Source organism: Nycticebus coucang, chromosome 2, assembly GCF_027406575.1.
Source record: "Nycticebus coucang isolate mNycCou1 chromosome 2, mNycCou1.pri, whole genome shotgun sequence".
Lineage (NCBI taxonomy): Eukaryota > Metazoa > Chordata > Mammalia > Primates > Lorisidae > Nycticebus > Nycticebus coucang.
This window is the reverse complement of record NC_069781.1, coordinates 65651283-65671802: the sequence shown is the minus strand read 5'-3', so window position 1 is coordinate 65671802 and position 20520 is coordinate 65651283. Positions and strand designations below refer to the sequence as shown.

At 36.5% G+C, this 20520-nt stretch overlaps 1 protein-coding gene across 14 annotated transcripts in view; it reads right to left on the bottom strand.

The window, feature by feature from the left end:
- Window positions 1-401: 401 nt before the first annotated feature.
- The window catches only part of MPDZ (multiple PDZ domain crumbs cell polarity complex component), a 198717-nt gene continuing 178598 nt past the window's right edge, over window positions 402-20520 (bottom strand). For 9 of the 14 annotated variants that reach the window (XM_053572517.1, XM_053572527.1, XM_053572512.1 and 6 more), the window contains 13 exons: window positions 19377-19551; window positions 17457-17602; window positions 16949-17032; window positions 16599-16792; window positions 13716-13863; window positions 10199-10285; window positions 9246-9336; window positions 8302-8345; window positions 7051-7173; window positions 5376-5480; window positions 4692-4804; window positions 3672-3795; window positions 402-1827 (listed from right to left, as the gene is read on the bottom strand). In XM_053572517.1, coding sequence (XP_053428492.1) covers window positions 1681-1827; window positions 3672-3795; window positions 4692-4804; window positions 5376-5480; window positions 7051-7173; window positions 8302-8345; window positions 9246-9336; window positions 10199-10285; window positions 13716-13863; window positions 16599-16792; window positions 16949-17032; window positions 17457-17602; window positions 19377-19551 — 1581 coding nt within the window. In that variant the 3' untranslated portion in view covers window positions 402-1680. The remainder of the gene's footprint in view (window positions 1828-3671; window positions 3796-4691; window positions 4805-5375; window positions 5481-7050; window positions 7174-8301; window positions 8346-9245; window positions 9337-10198; window positions 10286-13715; window positions 13864-16598; window positions 16793-16948; window positions 17033-17456; window positions 17603-19376; window positions 19552-20520) is intronic. The other 5 variants (XM_053572529.1, XM_053572538.1, XM_053572558.1 and 2 more) reach the window with 2 other exon arrangements.

The following is a 20520-nucleotide window of genomic DNA, read 5'->3' as shown; positions in this document are numbered from 1 at the left end:
AAGACTTTTCTTATTTAATACAGTTTTCATTATGGTTTTCCCACCAGAATACATTTTAGCTCTTGACTACCCTAAAGAACAATCTGTAATATTATTGCATTAGCAGCCTTCCAGGAAAACATACAAAGGGAGGACACTTCTCTCCCAACAATGTCATCTTCCTCAGATCCTTTGGTGTTAGAAAAAATTATAAAGGTAAAAAGTCCTTTGAGCTTTTTGTAATGATTTAAAGTTTAAACTTTAAAGTTTAAAGTTCCTCTGATTGCTAACTATGGACATCATCTGTGCAGTTAGACATGAAAAAACTAATTTTAAGTTGTAAATCTTGAACAGTGTAACACAGTTTTCCGCAAGTAAAAGAACAAGAACAAAAATGAATAAATAAAATAACACCTGCTTCATTTGTGTACCACTGAAACTTCTTATTTATTCACTTTAATTCTGCATTTACACAAAAATGCTGTAATAAAATATCTGTACACTACTTCTGTTACAAATATAGTAATATTTAAAGTGACTTTATATATTCTAATGTAGGAGTTTCATGCTCTAAAATGGGAATGAACACATGATAATTCCTCACCAGTTGTCTCAATAAACAGCTCCATCTGTTTCCCTTAGTCTTAAGCTATTGTATTATAAGATGTTAATATAAGGCAATGAAATGAAGTTATGTTAATCCCCTTAATTTTTCTATCAATTTACTAGTGGCATACAACCAAAATAATCACTACCACATTGCTTTTTCTGTCAGTAAGATTAATAGTAATTGAAAACCAACTGCACAGCACACTCACACATACTTAGTGTTGCATCAGTTGTTAAAACCAGCACTAAAAGATGCTGGGACCCTGTATGTTCCTCCATGATTAGCACAGATGCTTTCCAGAAACACCACAATCAACATGGGGTAGCATCACCATTTCTCTTACAGCAACATGGAAATATTTTATAACAAGTCAAAAACTGAAAAAAGAACATTGAGATTTTCAAGAATTATGATTTCTTTACAAAATTTAGGGGCCTGGCTTCTTACAGTTCCTATTTACACAGTCACAGAAACCAATTTTAGCAGGAAAGATACATGTGCATATTAGAGACGGGGAGGTGCAAATTTTAACAATACTCTGTCCAAAATTTTTAAATACTAAGAGTATTCTCTAAGATTTTTAATAGAAAAAGAAATTCTTTTTTTTTCTTTTTTAGTTTGGTGTGGGGAGAGGAATTAGACTGCCAAATTGAGGCATTTTTATAAAACTCTGAGATTTTCTTCTTTATCTTATATTTTCATTATACGTGCTAATTTACTGAAGAAGTTTGTCTTTGATTAGCTTTAGAATTATTTTTTTTCTACTAACCAACATAGCACATAATAATGTTTGCCCACATGACTACAAAACATTAGATACTGTCACAAAGAAAAAACAGATTTACCTATGCAAATATCTGTTCTCTTTGTTTGAGTTCACAAAATGCAAGGGGAAAGGAAAAACAACGTTAAGTTGTCAGTAAGAAAACCATTTCCACGTGAGAAAAAGAAACTTAAATGTTATTTTTATCCTATAGTTTTGAAGATTCCCAATGAACACAGCTCAGAAAACAGTCATCCTCAAGTCTAAGTCCATGCTCTTTAGAACAGCAAGTGAGAAGTGTTACGCTGGCCCAGTTTTGGAAGCTGATTCAGGAGAGAACCATCAGAGTGACAGTGCCTTTTGTCCGCTTAAGGATGGCAACAGCTTCTTCATGGGTTACCCCTTCTAGACTCTGCCCATTGACAGCAATGATCTGATCGCCCCTTTTCAGACGCCCGTCTTCAGACGCTGCTCCCTGAAATTACAAAGTAGGCTTATTTACTGCTCAGAAAATGCCGCCTCAAAGCTACATAACAGAAAAAGATATAAACAAGAATGTAAATTGCTCTGCATGCACACACACTTTGCTCCTGGTGCTCCACGGGTGCTCCATAGCCATTAAGCAATGATGAACACAAAGGAGGCCTTTCTCCTAAATGGTTTTAGCACTGAGATTTCAATTTGAGAGAGGATTCAGCAGTCAATAGATTAGTTGGATGGTTTTTTGGCTGTTCAGCATAGCAGTTGGTAGGAACTCAAATTAATAAAGAATATTTGGGAATATGCCTAGTAGGAATGATTTAATAGAATCCAGGATTTTCTATCCTACTGAAAGAAGACAAAGGATTAGGTACTAACAGAAACAGTTTTATAGAACAAGGGCAGGAGGACGACAAAACTCAAAGGTTTGTAGAAGCATCACGCCCAGCTCTGGTTGGCCAGGGCAAGATAAAGCATATGTCCTGAACCTAAAATCCACTGTGATTCTAATTCTTGCTGTGGCTTTGAAAAAACTGCTCCAGCTGTCTTGGTTCTATACTTCCCAAGAGGGGATGGATTCTTTATACCTTAATGATTAAGATTAAACACAGACCTTGCTGTTTGAAAAAGAACCTCATCTTTAAGCATGGTTATAGAAGACAATTATGCAATTAAATATACAATTAAAAATATGGAAAAGTTAATGAGGAATCCATAATGATGAAAGTCTTAAAATATGTTCTCACCAGCATGCCTTCAAGAAATTGCCCCCAGGCTGCGGAGAAGGACTGTATGACTCTTCTACTCACCGGCAAATGCTCTTTGTATTTTTGGACATACCAATAGTTTAAAAATATCTCATTATTAAGCCTATAACTAGTTGTAGATGCAGAATTTTAAATTTTTTAAAAATATTTTTTTTCCAAAATAAAAAATGAAACATCAACAAATTTTTTTCCAAAATAATAAAACGAAATACAAACAAATTAGTCACCTCACTAACCTAAAACCCCTTATAAGTTTTGTTCCTTTACACTGTACAATTTTGAGTTTCTGGAGTTTCTTTTGTATGAAATTTTATATAATTTTATAGCTTCAGAAAGAGTGTCTTAACATATTAACATAATTATATGGGTCTACATTATTTTAATAACTTACCATGTCAATATTGTAATATTTTCATTCTTTATTCTAAATATGCTTAATACAGAACAGAATCATATAGGCTACTATATGATTATAACTATATTCAATTTTTTAAGCAAGCCCTTTAATTCCAAATAGCTGATTTATTATTATAAATGACAGAGGAGCTAGAGTTTTTTAGTAGTTATTTTTCTATTTTGTCAATGAAATGAAATTTATAAAATAAATGCCTATTAATTTGCATGTGTACTTTTTGTATTTTTCTGTACCTATTTTATATTTCACAACAACAAAAACCAAACAGAAATGCCAGTGTTCCACAGCATATATATTTTTATATATATATATATATACACACATGAATATAAAATGTCTCATTTTCAAAAGACAACATTTGCCAACTTGTTTTCAAAGAAAAAAACAAGTTTTTATAACCAAAGTTCATAATATTTTAATGTCTATTGTCAAGAGTTTCCATGGAGTTTCAATTTAAGCCTATTTTTCTTTAAACATAACTGTGCCCCAAATTGTACAAAAATATTTAATGACCTGTTTCTGTAGGGAGTTTTGAAAGAAAATGATCAACTGTTAACCATTTGGCATTACCTCAGGCCATAAAATAATAAGCCAGCTGCTGACCACTATTAATGAATGTTTAGGGGGGGAAAGGGTGGTTAAAATGTGCAAGCTTACCTTTGCAAACACTGTTTTAATATAAATGGGTAAGTCTCCATGAGGGCTGCCATATCCCCCTACTATACTGAAGCCTAAGCCATCTGGTCCTCGGTCTAGCGTAATGGACTTACATTGAGGAGGTCTATAGTAAAGAGAGGAAAAGAAAGAAGTTTTGGATTTTTATAAAATATGTATCTCTGTGAATGTGTAAGCTGTGGATTATCTGACATGCACCTAGAGCTGGCATAATTCTCTATGTTACTTACAGTCAGTGTATTATGCGTATTTTGGGGATGCTTAAGTTGTCAGAGCATGCTGCGCTCAGTATTTTAAATTTACATAATCTAATAAAATCCTACTTAACACCCTAATTCTATTACTCATTTACAGTTCCCTTAAACCACCGTATTCATGGCATGCTCTCACTATGCAGAGAGGCTCACTCTTTTTCCTTTATTTAAAACGAAAGGGCTAAAAGTCAGGGGACCATAATGGAATAAGTTGTAGATTATCAGTACATAACAAGCTCAGAGAAGAAAACCAATTACAAGCAATGTAAAAGCTGCACCAAATTATTTAAAAATGCTAGCGTGCCCCTTCTCTTCTATTTTTTTTTTAATTTTGTTGTTGTTGTTGTTGTTGAGACAGAGTCCCACCCTATGCTATATTTTAGTACTTTTTCACTTAAAGGACAATACATTAAATGAGTAGGTAATGCTTGAAATGTTAATAGCATAGATTTGACTACCTCCATCAAGACTAAAACATCCCACCAAGAGCATCAGAGCTGAAAACGTAGGCAAGGCAGGGGCAGGCATGTCTATGTAGTATCTATCTCTTATTCTACGTTTGACTAGCTGAATCATGCCTTAATTATTTAACAGTTTACAAGCACTCGATTTTTATATTTCATCCTTCATATCTCCTACTATTTTACCTCTTTGTGATTGCTAGAAACATGGGACAAAGAATCCAACTGTTAGGGAGGTTTGATTCATAAGTGACCGATGATATTCAAACTGTCACAGATGAGCTCACCCTAAGTCATCTTGAAATATACCGCTTGACGTCAGCCCAGTGAAGGAAAGGCTGGAACTGGCAGACTCCTGCTGATGGCCTGTGACCACACTCACATCTCCTCCAGCAACCACCTGTGTGGAGCAGAAGTATAAAGAGAGAAAACACATGTTCATGGGGCTAGGACGACACCAGTAATTTTTCTTCATAAAGAACATTTGGATTAAAATGTGTATTTTATTGTCCATTTAATCATTTCTGTTAACATAAAATACAATCAAAGACAAAGAAATTTTATAAGGTCCAGAGGACTCTTAATTGTCCTAATAGTAAAAATATTCTAATTCAATTCTACAAAGTTTTTTGATGCTTTTAAAATGAGGTCTCTTATGTAATCATTTTTTCAAGATCTTTAGAACAGAAATCTCTTATTCACATCACTTAAAATTCTAGCCATTAATCACTCACTGCTAAGGCCCTCAGAGTTTTCCTCTTTAGATATAAAGTATGAAACAATAGACGTATCAGGATAAAATGTTACAGAATGTGTTTCAGATGGACTTTCTTAGAGCTCATTTTTATATTCAAGAGAAATATTAAATAAAACATTAGCACAAGATGTAATCATTTTTACTGTTTAACATCAAAACTCATGTGTCTTCATGCCACTTATATTCTGAATAGTGCTTGGGACAGAAATCTTACCTGCATTTCAATGGAGCCAGACGCATTTTTCAGCAGGTTAACTGCCTGAGTGTGGGTCATGCCCTCAGTGGATGTGCCACAGATAGTGACAATCCTGTCTCCAACCTGCAATGGGGAGAAAGAGATAACCATCTGCTAAAACAATCACAGAGATTGGGACTTTGAAATCTGGGCAATTTTGCTGCCCACTTTCCGCATCACCTATATACTGCTACTAGCCACTGAAATATGTGAATATCATCAAGGAAACCACTAATTCCAAAAATTGCAGGAGGCAGCAACCTCAAAATGAAACAGCACATAAAAGCTGAGTTCTACAGTCTCTAGAGGGGGGACGGAGAGGGAGAAAGTCACTCTTCCCTTCTCCTCGTTTCTCCCGGGTAAGACATAAAGTCCCATTAAAGAAGTAAAATATCACTATCATTTGGAAACTACAATGTCTTTGGACAGTATTGATACAATGATTACAGGTGACTCTAAGCCAGAAGTTGCCAAACTAAGGCCCACAGGCCAAATTTGGCCCACTGTCTCTTTTGGTTAATAAAGTTTGGTTGGAAGACAGCCACCTTTATTGAGCTGCTTTCACAGGGCACAGCTGAGTAGATGTAACAGAAACTTGTTTGTTCTACAAAGCCTCAAATATTTACTAACTGTCTTGATAAAAAATTTGCTGACCCCTGTGCTATACGTACAATCAGTTTTTAAATGTCAGCCATAAATGTAGATATCAAAGAAGGCTGCATCATTCTTATCTTATAGACTATTTAAACTAAGATGTGGTTATGTTCTGAGACCTTGTTTGAAGCATAAAGCCACAGGGATTTTACTGCTGAGAGACTGAGTTGCTTTAACGGAACAGTCACATGATTTTAGAGCTGGGAAGACAGCACGAATTCCATCATGGTGCTCCACTTTTGGATAATCCTTCAAATTTGAAACAAGTCTTGCATAGTTTTACATTGTAAGTCATGTTTACATTAAACTTCTGTAAAATGTATAAATAATACGTTCCAATGTAATAAAGTTAAATCAGCATTTAAACTAATATATATGGAAAAAATTTTACTTTATACTGATGTTCTGAAAACTTACTATTTTTTCTTTTTTTGAAACAGAAACACACTTTGTTGCCCAGGCTACAGTGCTGTGGTCTCAGCTTAACTCACAGCAACCTCAAACTCCTGGGCTCAAGTGATCCTCCTGTCTCGGCCTCTGAGTAGCTAGGACTACAGGGATCCAACACCACACATGGCTAATTTCACTCTTGCCCAGGCTGGTCTCGAACTCTTAGGCTCAAGTGATTCTCCTGTCTCAGCCTTCCAAATTACTAGGATTACAGGCTTGAGCTACCATGCCTGGCCTGAAAATCCACTTTCTAGTCTCCTTTATTAATAACGTGCTGTATAGAGCTTCAAATATGTAAAAAGAAATACCTTAACAACTAGAAATCTTCCCGTTTCATTTGACTGCATGTTTGCATTCAACAGGATCATGTCTTCCTTTCTTTTAATATTCTTTATCTTTTATTCAAAGCAAGTGCTGCTGTGGTTCGTTCAGCCCGATTTAAAGACAGAGACATTAAAACTGCCTTGCAACAGGTGGCTAAATTCAAAGGATTCATAAGAAAAATTCTGCTAGACTTGGTGGGGCTATTAAGGCTATTAATAAAACTTACCCGGAGTTTTTGGGTCTGAGCTGCAACTCCATTTGGGTGCATCATCGCAATAAATATTGGAACGTCACCAAGTGGGCTGCCCACTCCTCCAGCAATGCTGATTCCCAGTGAGTCAGTAGACCCCTGCCATGCAATGGATACAAATTGTGGTCACAGTGCTATTTTTTTTTTTTTTTTGTAGAGACAGAGTCTCACTGTACCACACTCGGGTAGAGTGCCGTGGCGTCACACGGCTCACAGCAACCTCTAACTCTTGGGCTTACGCGATTCTCTTGCCTCAGCCTCCCGAGCAGCTGGGACTACAGGCGCCCGCCACAACACCCGGCTATTTTTTTGTTGTTGTTGCAGTTTGGCCGGGGCTGGGTTTGAACCCACCACCCTCGGCATATGGGGCCGGCGCCCTACTCACTGAAGCCACAGGCACGGCTCCACAGTGCTATTTTTAATTGACCTTTTGTTTATTCTTTGGCATAATATTCTATAGCCGTCTCTGATATTCTAGATGTAAGGGTGGAAAATGAAGCTCAAGAAAACATCCTTACTACACATGACACAGGTCCTTAGTGTGACTTATTAAAAAAAGCGTCTGTTAAGACATGTAATAAAAATCACGTTATGGGACTGATGACAGGCGGGTAAACACAGGAAGTGCAAAGACCACAGTTTTTGGAATCAGAGAGACTCTGTTCAAAGCTAGGAAGTCACACTTATAAATGCTGGGATGCAGAACAAGGCTGCTCCGCTCAATAAATCATGAGCTTCATTTACAGAACTGAGATAACAGCACCTCTCAGAGAGCCGCAGTGAGTATTAAACAGCACACTGATGACACACCATGTCTGTGAGAGTGCTCAGCACACGGGGAAGGCTCAAAACACTGCAACTGCTCTTATGCCCTTGTTCTGTGCGGGTTGCCAGGGAATCTGCTTCCGCAGAACTAGAACGTGTCTGCTGAAGGGAAGGACTTACTCATCAGCATGAGAAGTGAGGGGCCTGGCACCCTTCTGTGTGGGGTCAGGCTGAGGCCCCACTTTAGGCAATACAGAATGTGCAAACAATGACTTTTCAAACCAAGTACTATGGTCAGAAAAGTCAGCAAAGACTGCTTTGTGTTGTTTCCCTTCTATATAATACACATTTTTTTTTTTTCAGATGGGTACTTTAAAACAGTAAGACAGTTAGCAGGAAAATACATATAAAGATACTTTTGAAGACACCAGAGTTTATGCTGCTTTCTCTTTCCCAAGTTACCTTTTTTATTTCAACTGTTCTTAATCCTTGTATTTCAGATGCCACTAAAAAGGCAAAAAAAGATAAAATGTGGTTATTATAGTACTTGCTATGTTCATAAAAATTTTAGTCAGTACATGAGTGTTGAATGGGACTAAATGGGATACCCTTGTTTTTTGGTGTTGGTTTTGTTTGAAAGGAGGTGCTGTAAGTTACTAGTACACATGATTAGGTCTGCCTCACGTAGGAATTCTTTATTTCTCCAGTTAGAAAAATGCACATACCATCCTGTTTCTTCTCATTTTAAATACTGATTATATAAATGGATAATCCACTTTGTACGCATCAAGGGAAGAATGTGCTTTGGACAGAAAGACACATGTGCAAGTGTGAAAAGAATAAAGTCATGGAGCATAAAAAAAATGCATGGACTTAAGTGCCTAAATGTCTAGAATATTAGTCACCTCGCAAACAGAGACTGCCATGTGGTTAGTTTCTTCAATTCAAACAACTCTCATCCATTGTGCCATGCCAAAAAATCCTCTGCATCAGGAGTTCATGTAATTAAAACACAGCAGGATCTCACTAATTTTCTAAAAGTTTTTCAGTCTTTATGGAAAAAGAAGGCATCAGTTAATGGCATCTTTTGATTAGCAAGCATTACATTAAATAGAGAAAAACAATGAAATCAAATACTCTAATCTTCATAGTAAGAAAACAAATCACAGGATCTGGATTATAATGCTTGGTGTCTGGAAGAGTAAACATCAAATGGGAAAAGATGCCATCAGCACAGCTTCCTGTTGTTCAGATTTTTTGTCAATACATGTTTTTGCACCAATATTAGGATATGGGATGAAATGGGGAGAAAGAAAGCTAAGAGGTAAACAAGGGGAAAAAAAATGGGTGTTGACAGCCAAAATCAAACCCTATAAAGCATGCTTAAAATACTGAACCGATCTTACGTGCATTTTTCTTTGAGCTACTTTCCAGTGACTCAGATGTACTGGATCCAGAAAGTGGAAAAGTGAAAGATGATAGGCTGCCTTCACTCACCTACAAATACACAAGAATTATTTCAGAAAGTTTTGGAAGCAGTAATACTCCCTCAATACCACTCCTTTTAGAATTCAAATGTTTTAGTGCATCTAGAAATAAATACTTGTTAAGCAATGATTTGGTGGCATCTGAAAATTTGAAGGACAATTTAAATATAGTTTCTATTTACCTTTTTCCTTGTTAAGAAAGAACTTGTCTAGTGACATGAACTAACTAAAGCTAAAAGGCTAAATGAAAGTGATTCCAACTTACCTAAAATTTTAGTGAATTTTCATAATCTCATTCAAGTTAACCCTCCCTACACATAAACAAGTGATTTGAAAGGATGAGTAGGATTTAAACCCATAAAATTAGGACCAGTCAATAGGAAACTAATGATAGTAATTAAGGAAGTTAGAAAGGGGTCTTTAAGAATAGATCGATGAAAATGGGCTTCTGTCATCAGAAGACAAAATTGAGGAGAGGGGCTTGCCATGAATTACTATTTAACATGATATTGTCATACATGGCAGTTAGCACCTCTATGAAATTTTTCATTTGAATATTGATTAACATTTGTTATAAAATATATTATCATGGTAAGCTTTACATCTACTAAGTAGTTAACTTTTGAGATTATGAACAAAGAATCACATCAAAAAAGAAGAATGCTTAGAATGGCTTACAAACTATTCAAGACCAGCACCTTGCTTACCTGCCTACTCTCCTTTCTTGTTCTTTCCCATTTCAAATCGCAGCACTCTATCATGCTGCTGAGGGTCAGACCTCATGTGTGACCCTGCACAGACCCACAGCAAGAGCACCTGTGAGCCCTCTCAACAGGAGGACTGTGTCACCCCGCTGCTCCACAACTACCCACCTGGCTGCTCTGAGAAGGCCTTCTCTCTGAATGGAATGGACCAGCTTTGATTCTTCCGATTTCCAAGGTCACTGTGCCTAGGGAACACTGGGGCAGGTGTTGTTTTATGGAAATGTTTAGTTAAATGGTACAGTCTTCTTTAGGAATACATTTTACTCTTCAAGGCAGAGTTTTTAAAAGGCATCTTCCTTTTGGGATTTCCATAGGCAAAGATACCTCTAATTCTTTCTGAAAAATGGCTTTTTAAACCATCAAAACGAATAAAAATTATAACAACTGCAGCAGACAAAACCAAGTTTCTGTTATATGACCTTATGATTTATATGAAGACTACTGACACCCTGGCAAAGAGAAATTAAGAATGCAGGAATTGTGGCGTGAAGCACACCGATGTAAACAAGCCCAAGGAGCTGAACAATCCAGGTTTTAAAAACCAGAACAAAAACAATAACCCCCCACCACAACTTGTTTTGCCCTCAGTAGAACTATTTAGATAACTGGTAAATGCTCTATTACCAGAATGTACCTGAATAGACTTGTTATATAAAACTTGAATAAATGTTGCTATAAACACAAAACATGCACTGCAGATAATGCTCTGTAGTCCTTTACAATAAACCAGAGGTACACAACCTGCTGGCGTCTGACATGGAAGTAGCACAAGGAGATAAATTTGAGTCTGTGGGCTTTTGGAGTCAGCAGTTTAAATCCAGACTATGTGATTTACCAGCTTTGTGATCATAAGGAATAGTGAAACTTCGTGTTTGTTATTCTGCACTTTTTAAAGATGCACAGAGAATTACACGTTGTGCCAGGCTAGGCATGTACAACACTTGTGACAGTGTCTAGCACGGACAATGTTAACCTCAACATGGAGCACTGATAGCGTTATGCTGCTTCTGACGGGGACACCAAGGGACATCTTCCTGTTGATCACATTCATCAGGAATCAAATGTTGAAAAGGTCGAAATCTTATCTGTAATATTCATAAGTTGGTTGTTTGATTTGGGGTGTTTTGGTCCCAAACTTATCAAACTCTTCTTGAATCTATTTTATTTTCAGCTTATATAATTGCCCAAATTAATTACATTAATTATTCACTAAGTGATGTTATAACTCTTCATCAAGGTTATCATTATTATAAAAAATTTTAAGTTAATTGTTCTATTATGAAAGAATTCCTGTCCATTTAAAAAGTTGGAAATAAAAAAAAAAGTTGGAAATAAAATAAAGGAGAAATAAGGACCCCATAATTACAACGATTACTTCATAATTACTGTTAAATAAACTTACAAGATTTTATTTACTTAGCTGTATCTAAGCTGCGAATGTTTTTTTCTGTCTTGTAATCTCCATTGATTATATTTTCCCCCTTATCTATGGGGAGATTGTTCCAAGAATGTCAGTGTTTGCCTGAAACCATGGATAGTGCTAAACTCCATATTTTCCTGTACATATTTATGCATGATAAAGTTTAATTTATAGATTAGGCACAGTAAGAGATTAACAACAATAACTACGGAAAAATTATGACCATGTATTACAATAAAAGCTATGTGAATGTGACCTCTCTTTAAGAATGTATTATTATACTGTACTGAGGGTAACTGAAACCACAGAAAGCAAAACTGCAGATCTGCAGATAAACAGGAACTACTGTCTACCACCCACCTTTTCATGTTAAAATAGGTGTCATGAACACCATTTTAAATATGTGCATTTTTGCCTATTTTGCATATTTGGTATCTATCTCAAGTTTATGCAGTTCTTGTAAACCATGTTGCTTCCAGTTTTCCTATTATTACAAATAACACTTCAATGAACTTTATATGCATGAAATTTTTCTTTACTGAGGATTATAAGATTTTTAGATAAAGAATTACTAAGTCAAAAGAACAATGAGCAGCAGCAGTAGTAACAAACCTGCAAGTTACACAAACACTTAAGGCTCTCATTCTATACGGCCAAACTGATTTTTAGATGATTGGTTTAACTGGTGGTAACATCATTTATATTGTTTCATTGAAACTTTCTTTTCTCTCTTTCTGTAAGTCTGAGTTATATCCATCTTATAGAGCTAACAATTGTTTAAGAACTATCTCCCAAAGAAAGCTATTCTTCCTTAAAGAATTCTAATTCTCTTATGTTTTAAAAACTGGTAACTCTAAGGAAGAAATAAGTTTTAATGTGTACTTTATTAATAACTACATTTACGTACACATTCATAAACAAGATCCTATCCAAACCACAGAGGTCAATAATAAGAGCATTCCTAGACAATCCCTCCATGAAGCCCAGCCTCTGAGAGGCTCTCCTGCTGCGGGGCTCTGCCAGGAGGCTTATGTTAGTATGGACTCACGACACGTGTGCTGATGATGATGACTTTCTAGGCAATGCTGAATTATATCTCTTCAGGTCATAAAACAACGTTAGGTAAAAACCAAAACCAAAATTCAAAAAAAAACCCCACAAAGAAGTAAGCATTGCCTTGCCTCATTTAAAGGAATGAAAATCCCCTCTAGACACTGAAATATTTCCTGACAGGGAAGATGCCTATAAGTCCCCCAAACTGTATTTTTATGTGACTAGTCTCTACTTTACAATTCATTTATAAAATGACACTGGTTCTGTCCTTCCAATCAAAAAATGATCCTTCATAGAGAGCTCTCTTTGGAGGAAATCTACTTTAGAATCTAAAATGTGGCTTATGCTCAGAATTATACTAGGGACGGAGGCCTTGTAATTGTTAGAGTAGTCCCCAGTTTAGATACTGCAGGTGAATATGCATTACCTTTCTTGCATAAGCAATGTCCCACCCAATCCTGCTCTTAATTGAATCCTGAACTTTAAATAGTTCCATAGTTTGAGTTCAAATAGGATCTGTACCAAACATATCCTTTTATGAGTCATACAGGGTAAATATTTCTGCCACATTCTTCATCTTTGGGAAAATACGAATATGCCCAATCTTGTGTGCCCAGAAAGGGGTAAAGGCAGGGGTCAGGAAAGGCCAGAAAGCATTACCTCCATAGGTGCTGTGGGCACCTTTCTTGCTGCTTGGGTCACCCACCCCCCATTAAGCAGTTCTGCCAAGTCACTACTCAAAGAGCACTTGTGCCAGAAATGAAAATCTTCACTTAAGCCAGAGATAATATGAATAAGCTCATAAATAAATATGAGGAATAAAGATTGAGACTTTTGATTTTTTCTTTGTGGCATAAATATATTTTTCTTTCTTTTTTAAAAAGAACATTGCTCAAAACACCCTAAAAATAAAATATTTAGTCATATTACATATATTAAGTTTACATTCTTACTAATACTAAATAAATTTATAATAAACACTTAAATCATAAATTTGCTGGTGAAAAATTTGTCCATGAAACATGGTATCTTAAACTTGAGTTTTATTTGAGATGACACTTCAAATAAAAGAAGTAAGTAATAATTTGACTATGGGAGTCCAATGTCAAATTCTCTCTCTTCCATGCTACTATTTTTGGATTTGCTTTTTACCTTTAGCAAAGCAGCAACCGCTTCCTGGGTGGCTTTACGGACATCTTCTCCATTTACCATTAAAATCTGGTCTCCCTGCATCAGTCTTCCATCGGCATCTGCAATTCCTCCTTTGACAATGTCCGACACAAATACTCCAGTATCATTTCTGCACACAATTTTGAATTTCAATATTATTATTTTTTCCTTAGTTGTTTTATTTATTTATTTTTATTTAAGAGACAGTGTCTCACTTTGTTGCCCTCCGTAGAATGCCGTGGCATCACAGCTAACAGCAACCTCCAGCTCTTGTGCTTAGGCAATTCTCTTGCCTCAGCTTCCCGAGTAGCTGGAAATACAGATGCCCACCACAACACCTATTTTGCTGTTGTCGTTGCAGTTTGGCTGGGGTTGGGTTCGAACTCGCCACCCTCAGTACATGGGGCTGGTGCCCTACCCACTGAGCCGCAGGCGTGGCCCTTTTCCTCAATTGTAATGCAATGCTTATTTAATGGAAAGCCAGATTTTTAACCGAATATTTTACTGCTACTTTTGTGACTTTAAAAGTTGTATGGTTTTAAGCAACACGGGGACAATTATTATTAGAATTAGATTTTTTGACAAATAATAGCTTATGCATTATAGCACTTCCTTGATTGAAACAATCTATCATAAGCATATTTATTCTTCATCAATTATACACTGCGAGTAGAACTGGGTACTTCTATTCTCACTTTATGGGTCACAGAGGTAGTAAGTAGCACAAGTAAGACTTAGAGAGTTACTCCTTCGATGCTAAATCTACTATTCTTTCCATACTCATAAAGAAGCCTTAAACAGATATTGACATGAGGCTCCATAAATATTAATATGTCGCTATCATCACCATCATCTTCATTACTGAAAATAAATAACAGATGTGTATCTCACACTAAAACCATTAACTCAAAAACCTAAGTATCATTGCTTTTATTTTAAATCATTACAGATCTAACTTTGATACAAGATAGATTTATGAAAATGAGCAAAAGTTAATCTTATTCCAATCCTTTCTTTCACAAAACTGTAAAAACACCAACCTCCTGGCAGTGCCTATGGCTCAAAGGAGTAGTGCTGGTCCCATATACCGGAGGTGGTGGGTTCAAACCCAGCCCTGGCCATAAACTGCAAAAAAAAAACAAACAAACAAACAAAAAAACCCCACCAACCTCCTCTCCAAAAAAACTTTATTGTAAAGATCCAAAGGTAACTATAAATAGCAATGTATAGTAAAAGAAGAATTACATCATTTGTTCTTGCCAAAGTCATGACCTTAAACAAAGCATTCTACTATTTTATCCTCTGCTTACCCATCTTTAGAATGGGATGTTGGATTAGATGGTCTTACTATGCTTGCCCCAAGGTAAACGGTTTAGGATTCATTAATGTAGGTTTTTACAGTGACCTGGTAACCCCCGTGTTGTGTTAGGCTGAATTTTCAGGGCATCTTATTTCGTAAGAACCACACTATTGATACTATAGTCCAAAAGGAAGGTATAATTTTCAAGACATATTCCCACTGAGATTCAAATATGCTATAATCTTTCTGTGCATTTAAAAAAACAGCCTTTAGCTGTCTCTGACAAAACGAACTGGTGTCTGTTCCTTCACTGCCGTAGACATCACTGCAGAACCAGGTGTGCGTGATGCTGACTTGGGCACTCTGAAGAATGCCCATTCCCAAAGAATGATATTATAATAGAAAGATCACAAGTTCCCAGATTTTTTACTCACTGTAAAGAATAAGCTGCTTTGAAACTGTTGATGCCTGAGGCTCAAGAAAGGTGGTATTAATTTAGGGCCACAGCAGATGACAGAATCACTTTTTAATAAATGCTGAGTTCATTTGTTTAACTATCTGGTCTATTCTAAGGATCAGATCCAGATGAGCCTTCATAATAATAATAAAAGGAAGAAAGATTTATGGAACTTGCTGAATTATATATTTGTAAATATTTAAATACATTGGGCATTTTAATTTATGTCCGTTCACTAATTTGTTATTTGGCCCCTTGTTTTATGCTTTAGGTCCCCTGTGGATGATAATATGCCTTTGCTAATGCTCATCCTTCTCCCTAGAATACCCTCCATGCTCCTTTAATAGACCAATTATCATTGATCACTTTTAGCTTCAGGTCAGGCAGCTCTTTCCTTGGAAGTTTTCCTAACCCACTTATCTTAGATAGGGTTACTTGATCCCCTTTCCTTTTGCTTACATGGCTTCCCCACAGTGCATCTATCAACCATCAGATTCCTTTGTTATACAAATATATTTAATTCTTACTCACTAGACCAGAGATTTTCAGTGGCACACTGGTGTGCCATGAGAAGATCTTAGGTGTGCCTCAAAAATCGTAAAGATTATTAATTCAATTATCTTCAAGAGAATTTCAAAGCACTGTAAGTATATCCTTTTTCTTACTCTTACTTACTTATACACTGTAAGTATATCCTTTTTCTTACTCTTACTCTTTAAATCAATATAATTTAAGTGTGTCACAGAAGTTTAACAGATTCAAGTGTGCCATGTGATAAAAAAGGTTGAAAAACACTGCACTAGACTGAGTTTTTTGAGGTAAAGAACCACATCTTATTTTGTTCTCCAGAACCTAATTTATTTCCTAAATACAGCAGGTACTCTAAAAAACACAAAATGACTTTTTGACGTTTGTTGAGTACCATAATAATCCTCCAACAGGCTAATTTAAAAACCCCAACACCAATGCTCTTAGTGTGACTGGGCTAACAACAGCCACGTGTAGAACTTGAGCCACTGATAGGTTTCCACCACTGCTATTACTCTTTGAAAGAAATTAAGGCCCACCATTTCCAAAACAGCATTAGGTTTGTCCTGCTCAGTCACACCTTTTACCAACAATGCTTAATCCCAGGCCTTTTCCTGGCTTCTTCTGCAGCTCCACAGTGAGGGTGTCACACATTTCCTCCTCTTTATACGGGGCCTCGTCTCTGTACAGTGTCAGACGCACTCTCTGCGGTGTCTGTCTCAGGACATTGATTGCTTCATCATGTGTGGCCTTTCTCAAGTCAATTCCATTCACCTGCACAGAACAGGGACCCTGCCTGTGAGAAACCAGTAAAGCAAGGATGGGGGATGGGGAGGAGGACGGGGAAAGAGAAAGAAGCAAGGAAAGAAGCATGTTCCTCCCAGTAGCCTTTCTCCACCAATTCGTAGGTTAAAAACAGGCTTTGTGTACCTCCAAAATCTGATCTCCAGCCCACAGTCTTCCATCTTTACATGCTGCTCCTTCTTCATAAACTTCATGGATAATAATGGCACCCTAAGAGCCCAAACAAAATATACCCACTCTTACTTCATTCTCTAGTGATGGAAAGCAGAAACGGAGTCTCAACACAACACACTTTCACAGACAGAAATAAGGGGTATGTACTCACTGGATATACACGTAAACCACATATTATAATTTAAGAAAAACTACAACAACACAATTTTTGCTAAAAGGCTCAAAGACGCTTAAAACTTTTTTTCTAATGAAATTTTACTGAGTCAGCAGTGACTTATTTAAAGTAAAAATCCAGATACCCATTTGAATATATGTCTAATAAAATTAAAGTAACAACAATGATACTTTTTTTCAGCCTTTGTATTTCATCTACAGAACTGATGGAAACCTCCCTACAATGGCCTTTCGGGCCTGGCTGAAGTGTGCGTGTGCAGCAGAAGACCCTCTGGGTGATGCTCACCAGCAGCGTGTCTGACCCCCCCACGATGCTCAGGCCTAGCCCTGTCCGCCCTTTGGAAATCTCGATGGTTGTCTCGCAGCCAGGGATAATGGGGCAGGTTGCAGGATCAGAAGCAAAGACTGCTGGTGTGGACGATCTACTTGTACCTAAAAATGAGTTAAAAATGAAATGGAATACAAATAAAAATTGATTCAAACTCAATACCCTGGTTGTCGTTGAGGGATGAAGAAGGGAATAGGGCTCAAAAGTGGGGATAAAGGAGACCAAATTTACCTTAATCTTTTAATTATCTTACATCTGTGAGTATCAAACAAATATTTTAAGCCATCATTGTGAACTCTGGGTAAAAATTACATGTTTAATTATCTTCCACACTATTCTGTATTTAAATCGCTACATATAAAAGAATAGGATATGAAGACAGGAGAACAGAGTTAAATTGACTTTACTTCCACTTTGATATTCTACATTTCACTGGGGCCAAACACACTTCTTCTAAATTAAAGATTTGTAAAACTCAGAATGGAGATACATGACCAAGACCGAGAAGCAAATTCGGGGAAGACCACAAAACACAAAGTACTCTTAATCATTTTGGTTATGGTGCCTGCTTTTCAGGGATTTTTATGTTTTTGTTTTCCTTGGCTTCTTACCATAGAACATGTTCTTTATGTAATCAATTCTGAGCATGAATTTTTTTTTTCTCCTTGGATCTCACTTGAAGTTTTATAAACTCAGATATCAAATCCTGGTGTATATTCAGAATTGAAGAGGTAAGAGCAGATCATCAGAAAATAAGAATAATATAATTTGTGACCTTCTTTTATAATATCCTTCATATCGTATCGTATGTTTTATGATACAACAAAAAACATAGAGCGAATAGCATGTTTTGGGAAAGCTAGGACACTTGGTAGAGTAGCGTATGGTTTAGACAAGATGCTCTCTTTTTAGGAAATATAAAACACCATTTTCATGCTCTTTAAATGGTAAGAACAGGTGTAAGATATTTTCTTTTATGTTTTCATTTAGCATTTCATATTTATAGACAATGTTATTTAGGGATTGAAGTAAAAATAAAAAATAAGAAAATTTCCATAAAATCTTAACACTTCAAGCAAATTATTCAGTCTTTCTAAATAAAGGATTACTTTCGCAGATGAATTACTTTAAGACTTTTTTATCCCAAACTAGTGTTTCCTTGAAAACTTGACAGAAGGTCAGTTTAGAGACCCAAAGAAATTTTCCCTCCAGATGCAGAGAAGCCAATATGTTTAGTAATTTTTTAAATTTGATTATGCAGAGCTTGGAATTTTTTGTTTCATTACACACAAGTAAAGTGTCATCCCACAGTCCATCTGCACATATACATCCATTTCATCTACTTTGACAGGATACAAAATAAGAATTCAACTCTACAATGTATACCATAGCAATGACGACTAGCATTTTAAAGTGTTTTTTTGTAGTGGTGATTGGTGTTGATCCTACCTGTGAAATAGGGTCATTGTATATCCACTCTATAGATAAGAAATGTGGTTTAGAGAAGTTGTTTACTTTCTTAGTATAAAACAAGAACCTACAAAGATGAATTTCTAATTCATTAGTTAGATATGTAGAATCAAAGGTATCCTCAGCAAAGTTTTCTTTGGAGAACAATGAGTATCAGTGCCTCATTTTAGAAGTAAAAAAGCTGAGGCTTGGAGTAAGCGGGAAGGGTTTCCGAGGAAGCCATGGCTGGTTAATGCACAGCACACCAACTGCCTACCTGTCAGGAGCCCCACTCTTTATACCATACTCTCCCCAGAGGGCTGCCTGACGACCTTCCAACACTGAGCCACAGGCAGGCCGCTGGCTCCCAAGCCGAGGAGCTCTTCACGTGTGCTGTACGCGCAGTACTCCCAAGAGCCCAGCCCTTACTTCGGATGGTCTCCGGTTCCGGGGAGGCAGACTGTGGGACCACTGGAGACTGGGAGCTGTTCTTTTTTTCTCCATTGGCTACACCAGCTATTGAAGCAACAGCATGGGAATCTGCATTCTCAGCATGAATGGTAAGTTTTACTGTCGTCTTTGCTGTCTTCAATAGGCTAATAAACTGGCAGGGTGTTGGTGTGGAAAAGAAATAAAATTCAAAGGCCAATTAGTAGGCTTATTCCAATAAGTCACCATTATTGCAGAAATCTAATTTTATTTATGGTTGAGAGAAGAGACTGAGGCAAATGATTTCCTTCTTTGGACTTGACGGGCAAAGAAAGAAATGGCTCTAGCTTGCAGAAATGCCTGGGTAGAGATCAGGCCATGGCCAGAATTCTATTTGAAGTTTCATTTTGCCCAGATTCTTCCTCATGTAAGTATAAGGCTTCCAACTTTTTATATCTCTAATTAATTTTATTCATTTTTCTGGATCTCTACAACCTTAAAAGATACAAGGGCCATCTAGAAAATATGCAGCCCTCTTCTATGGGATATTTTATCCATGTACTGATTCTACAGAGAATCTGAAGCAACTTATACAAACACTTTTAATAAAATAGATATGTATATGTTAAAAGCAGAGGAAGAAAACCATGCAACAGGAAAACCAAGGCAAATGTAAAGTTAAAATAGATGTATATATAACTTGTAATTATTAAAACTGAATTTTTAAAAATGGCTTTAAGCTTCTTGCTGGTTAGTGTAGAAATGGAAACAGTTGCATGGTTCTCCCTCACTATAAGAAGCAAAAAGAACTTTACAATTTGGGGAAACAAAGTTTTTTTTTGGCACTTACACACGAAAGGCCTCAAGTGACACTTGAAGTAAGTATTATGATCTCTTTTGAGGAGAAGAAATTTAGGAACAAGAACTGTTTAACCCCAATAAGTTATGCACTTAGCAGGTGAATGGTAAATCTGTTTATAAAGCAGTCTACACAATGGATATTTACAGGAGCAAACATTGATAAGAAAGAATTCCTGTTGTGGTAACACTAAGGTAGTCATTGTAAGGGATTTTCAAGTTTTCCTAAGGGAAAACAGAAATGACATTTATCAAAAATGCCCAGTGATTACTTTCCGGGCAACAG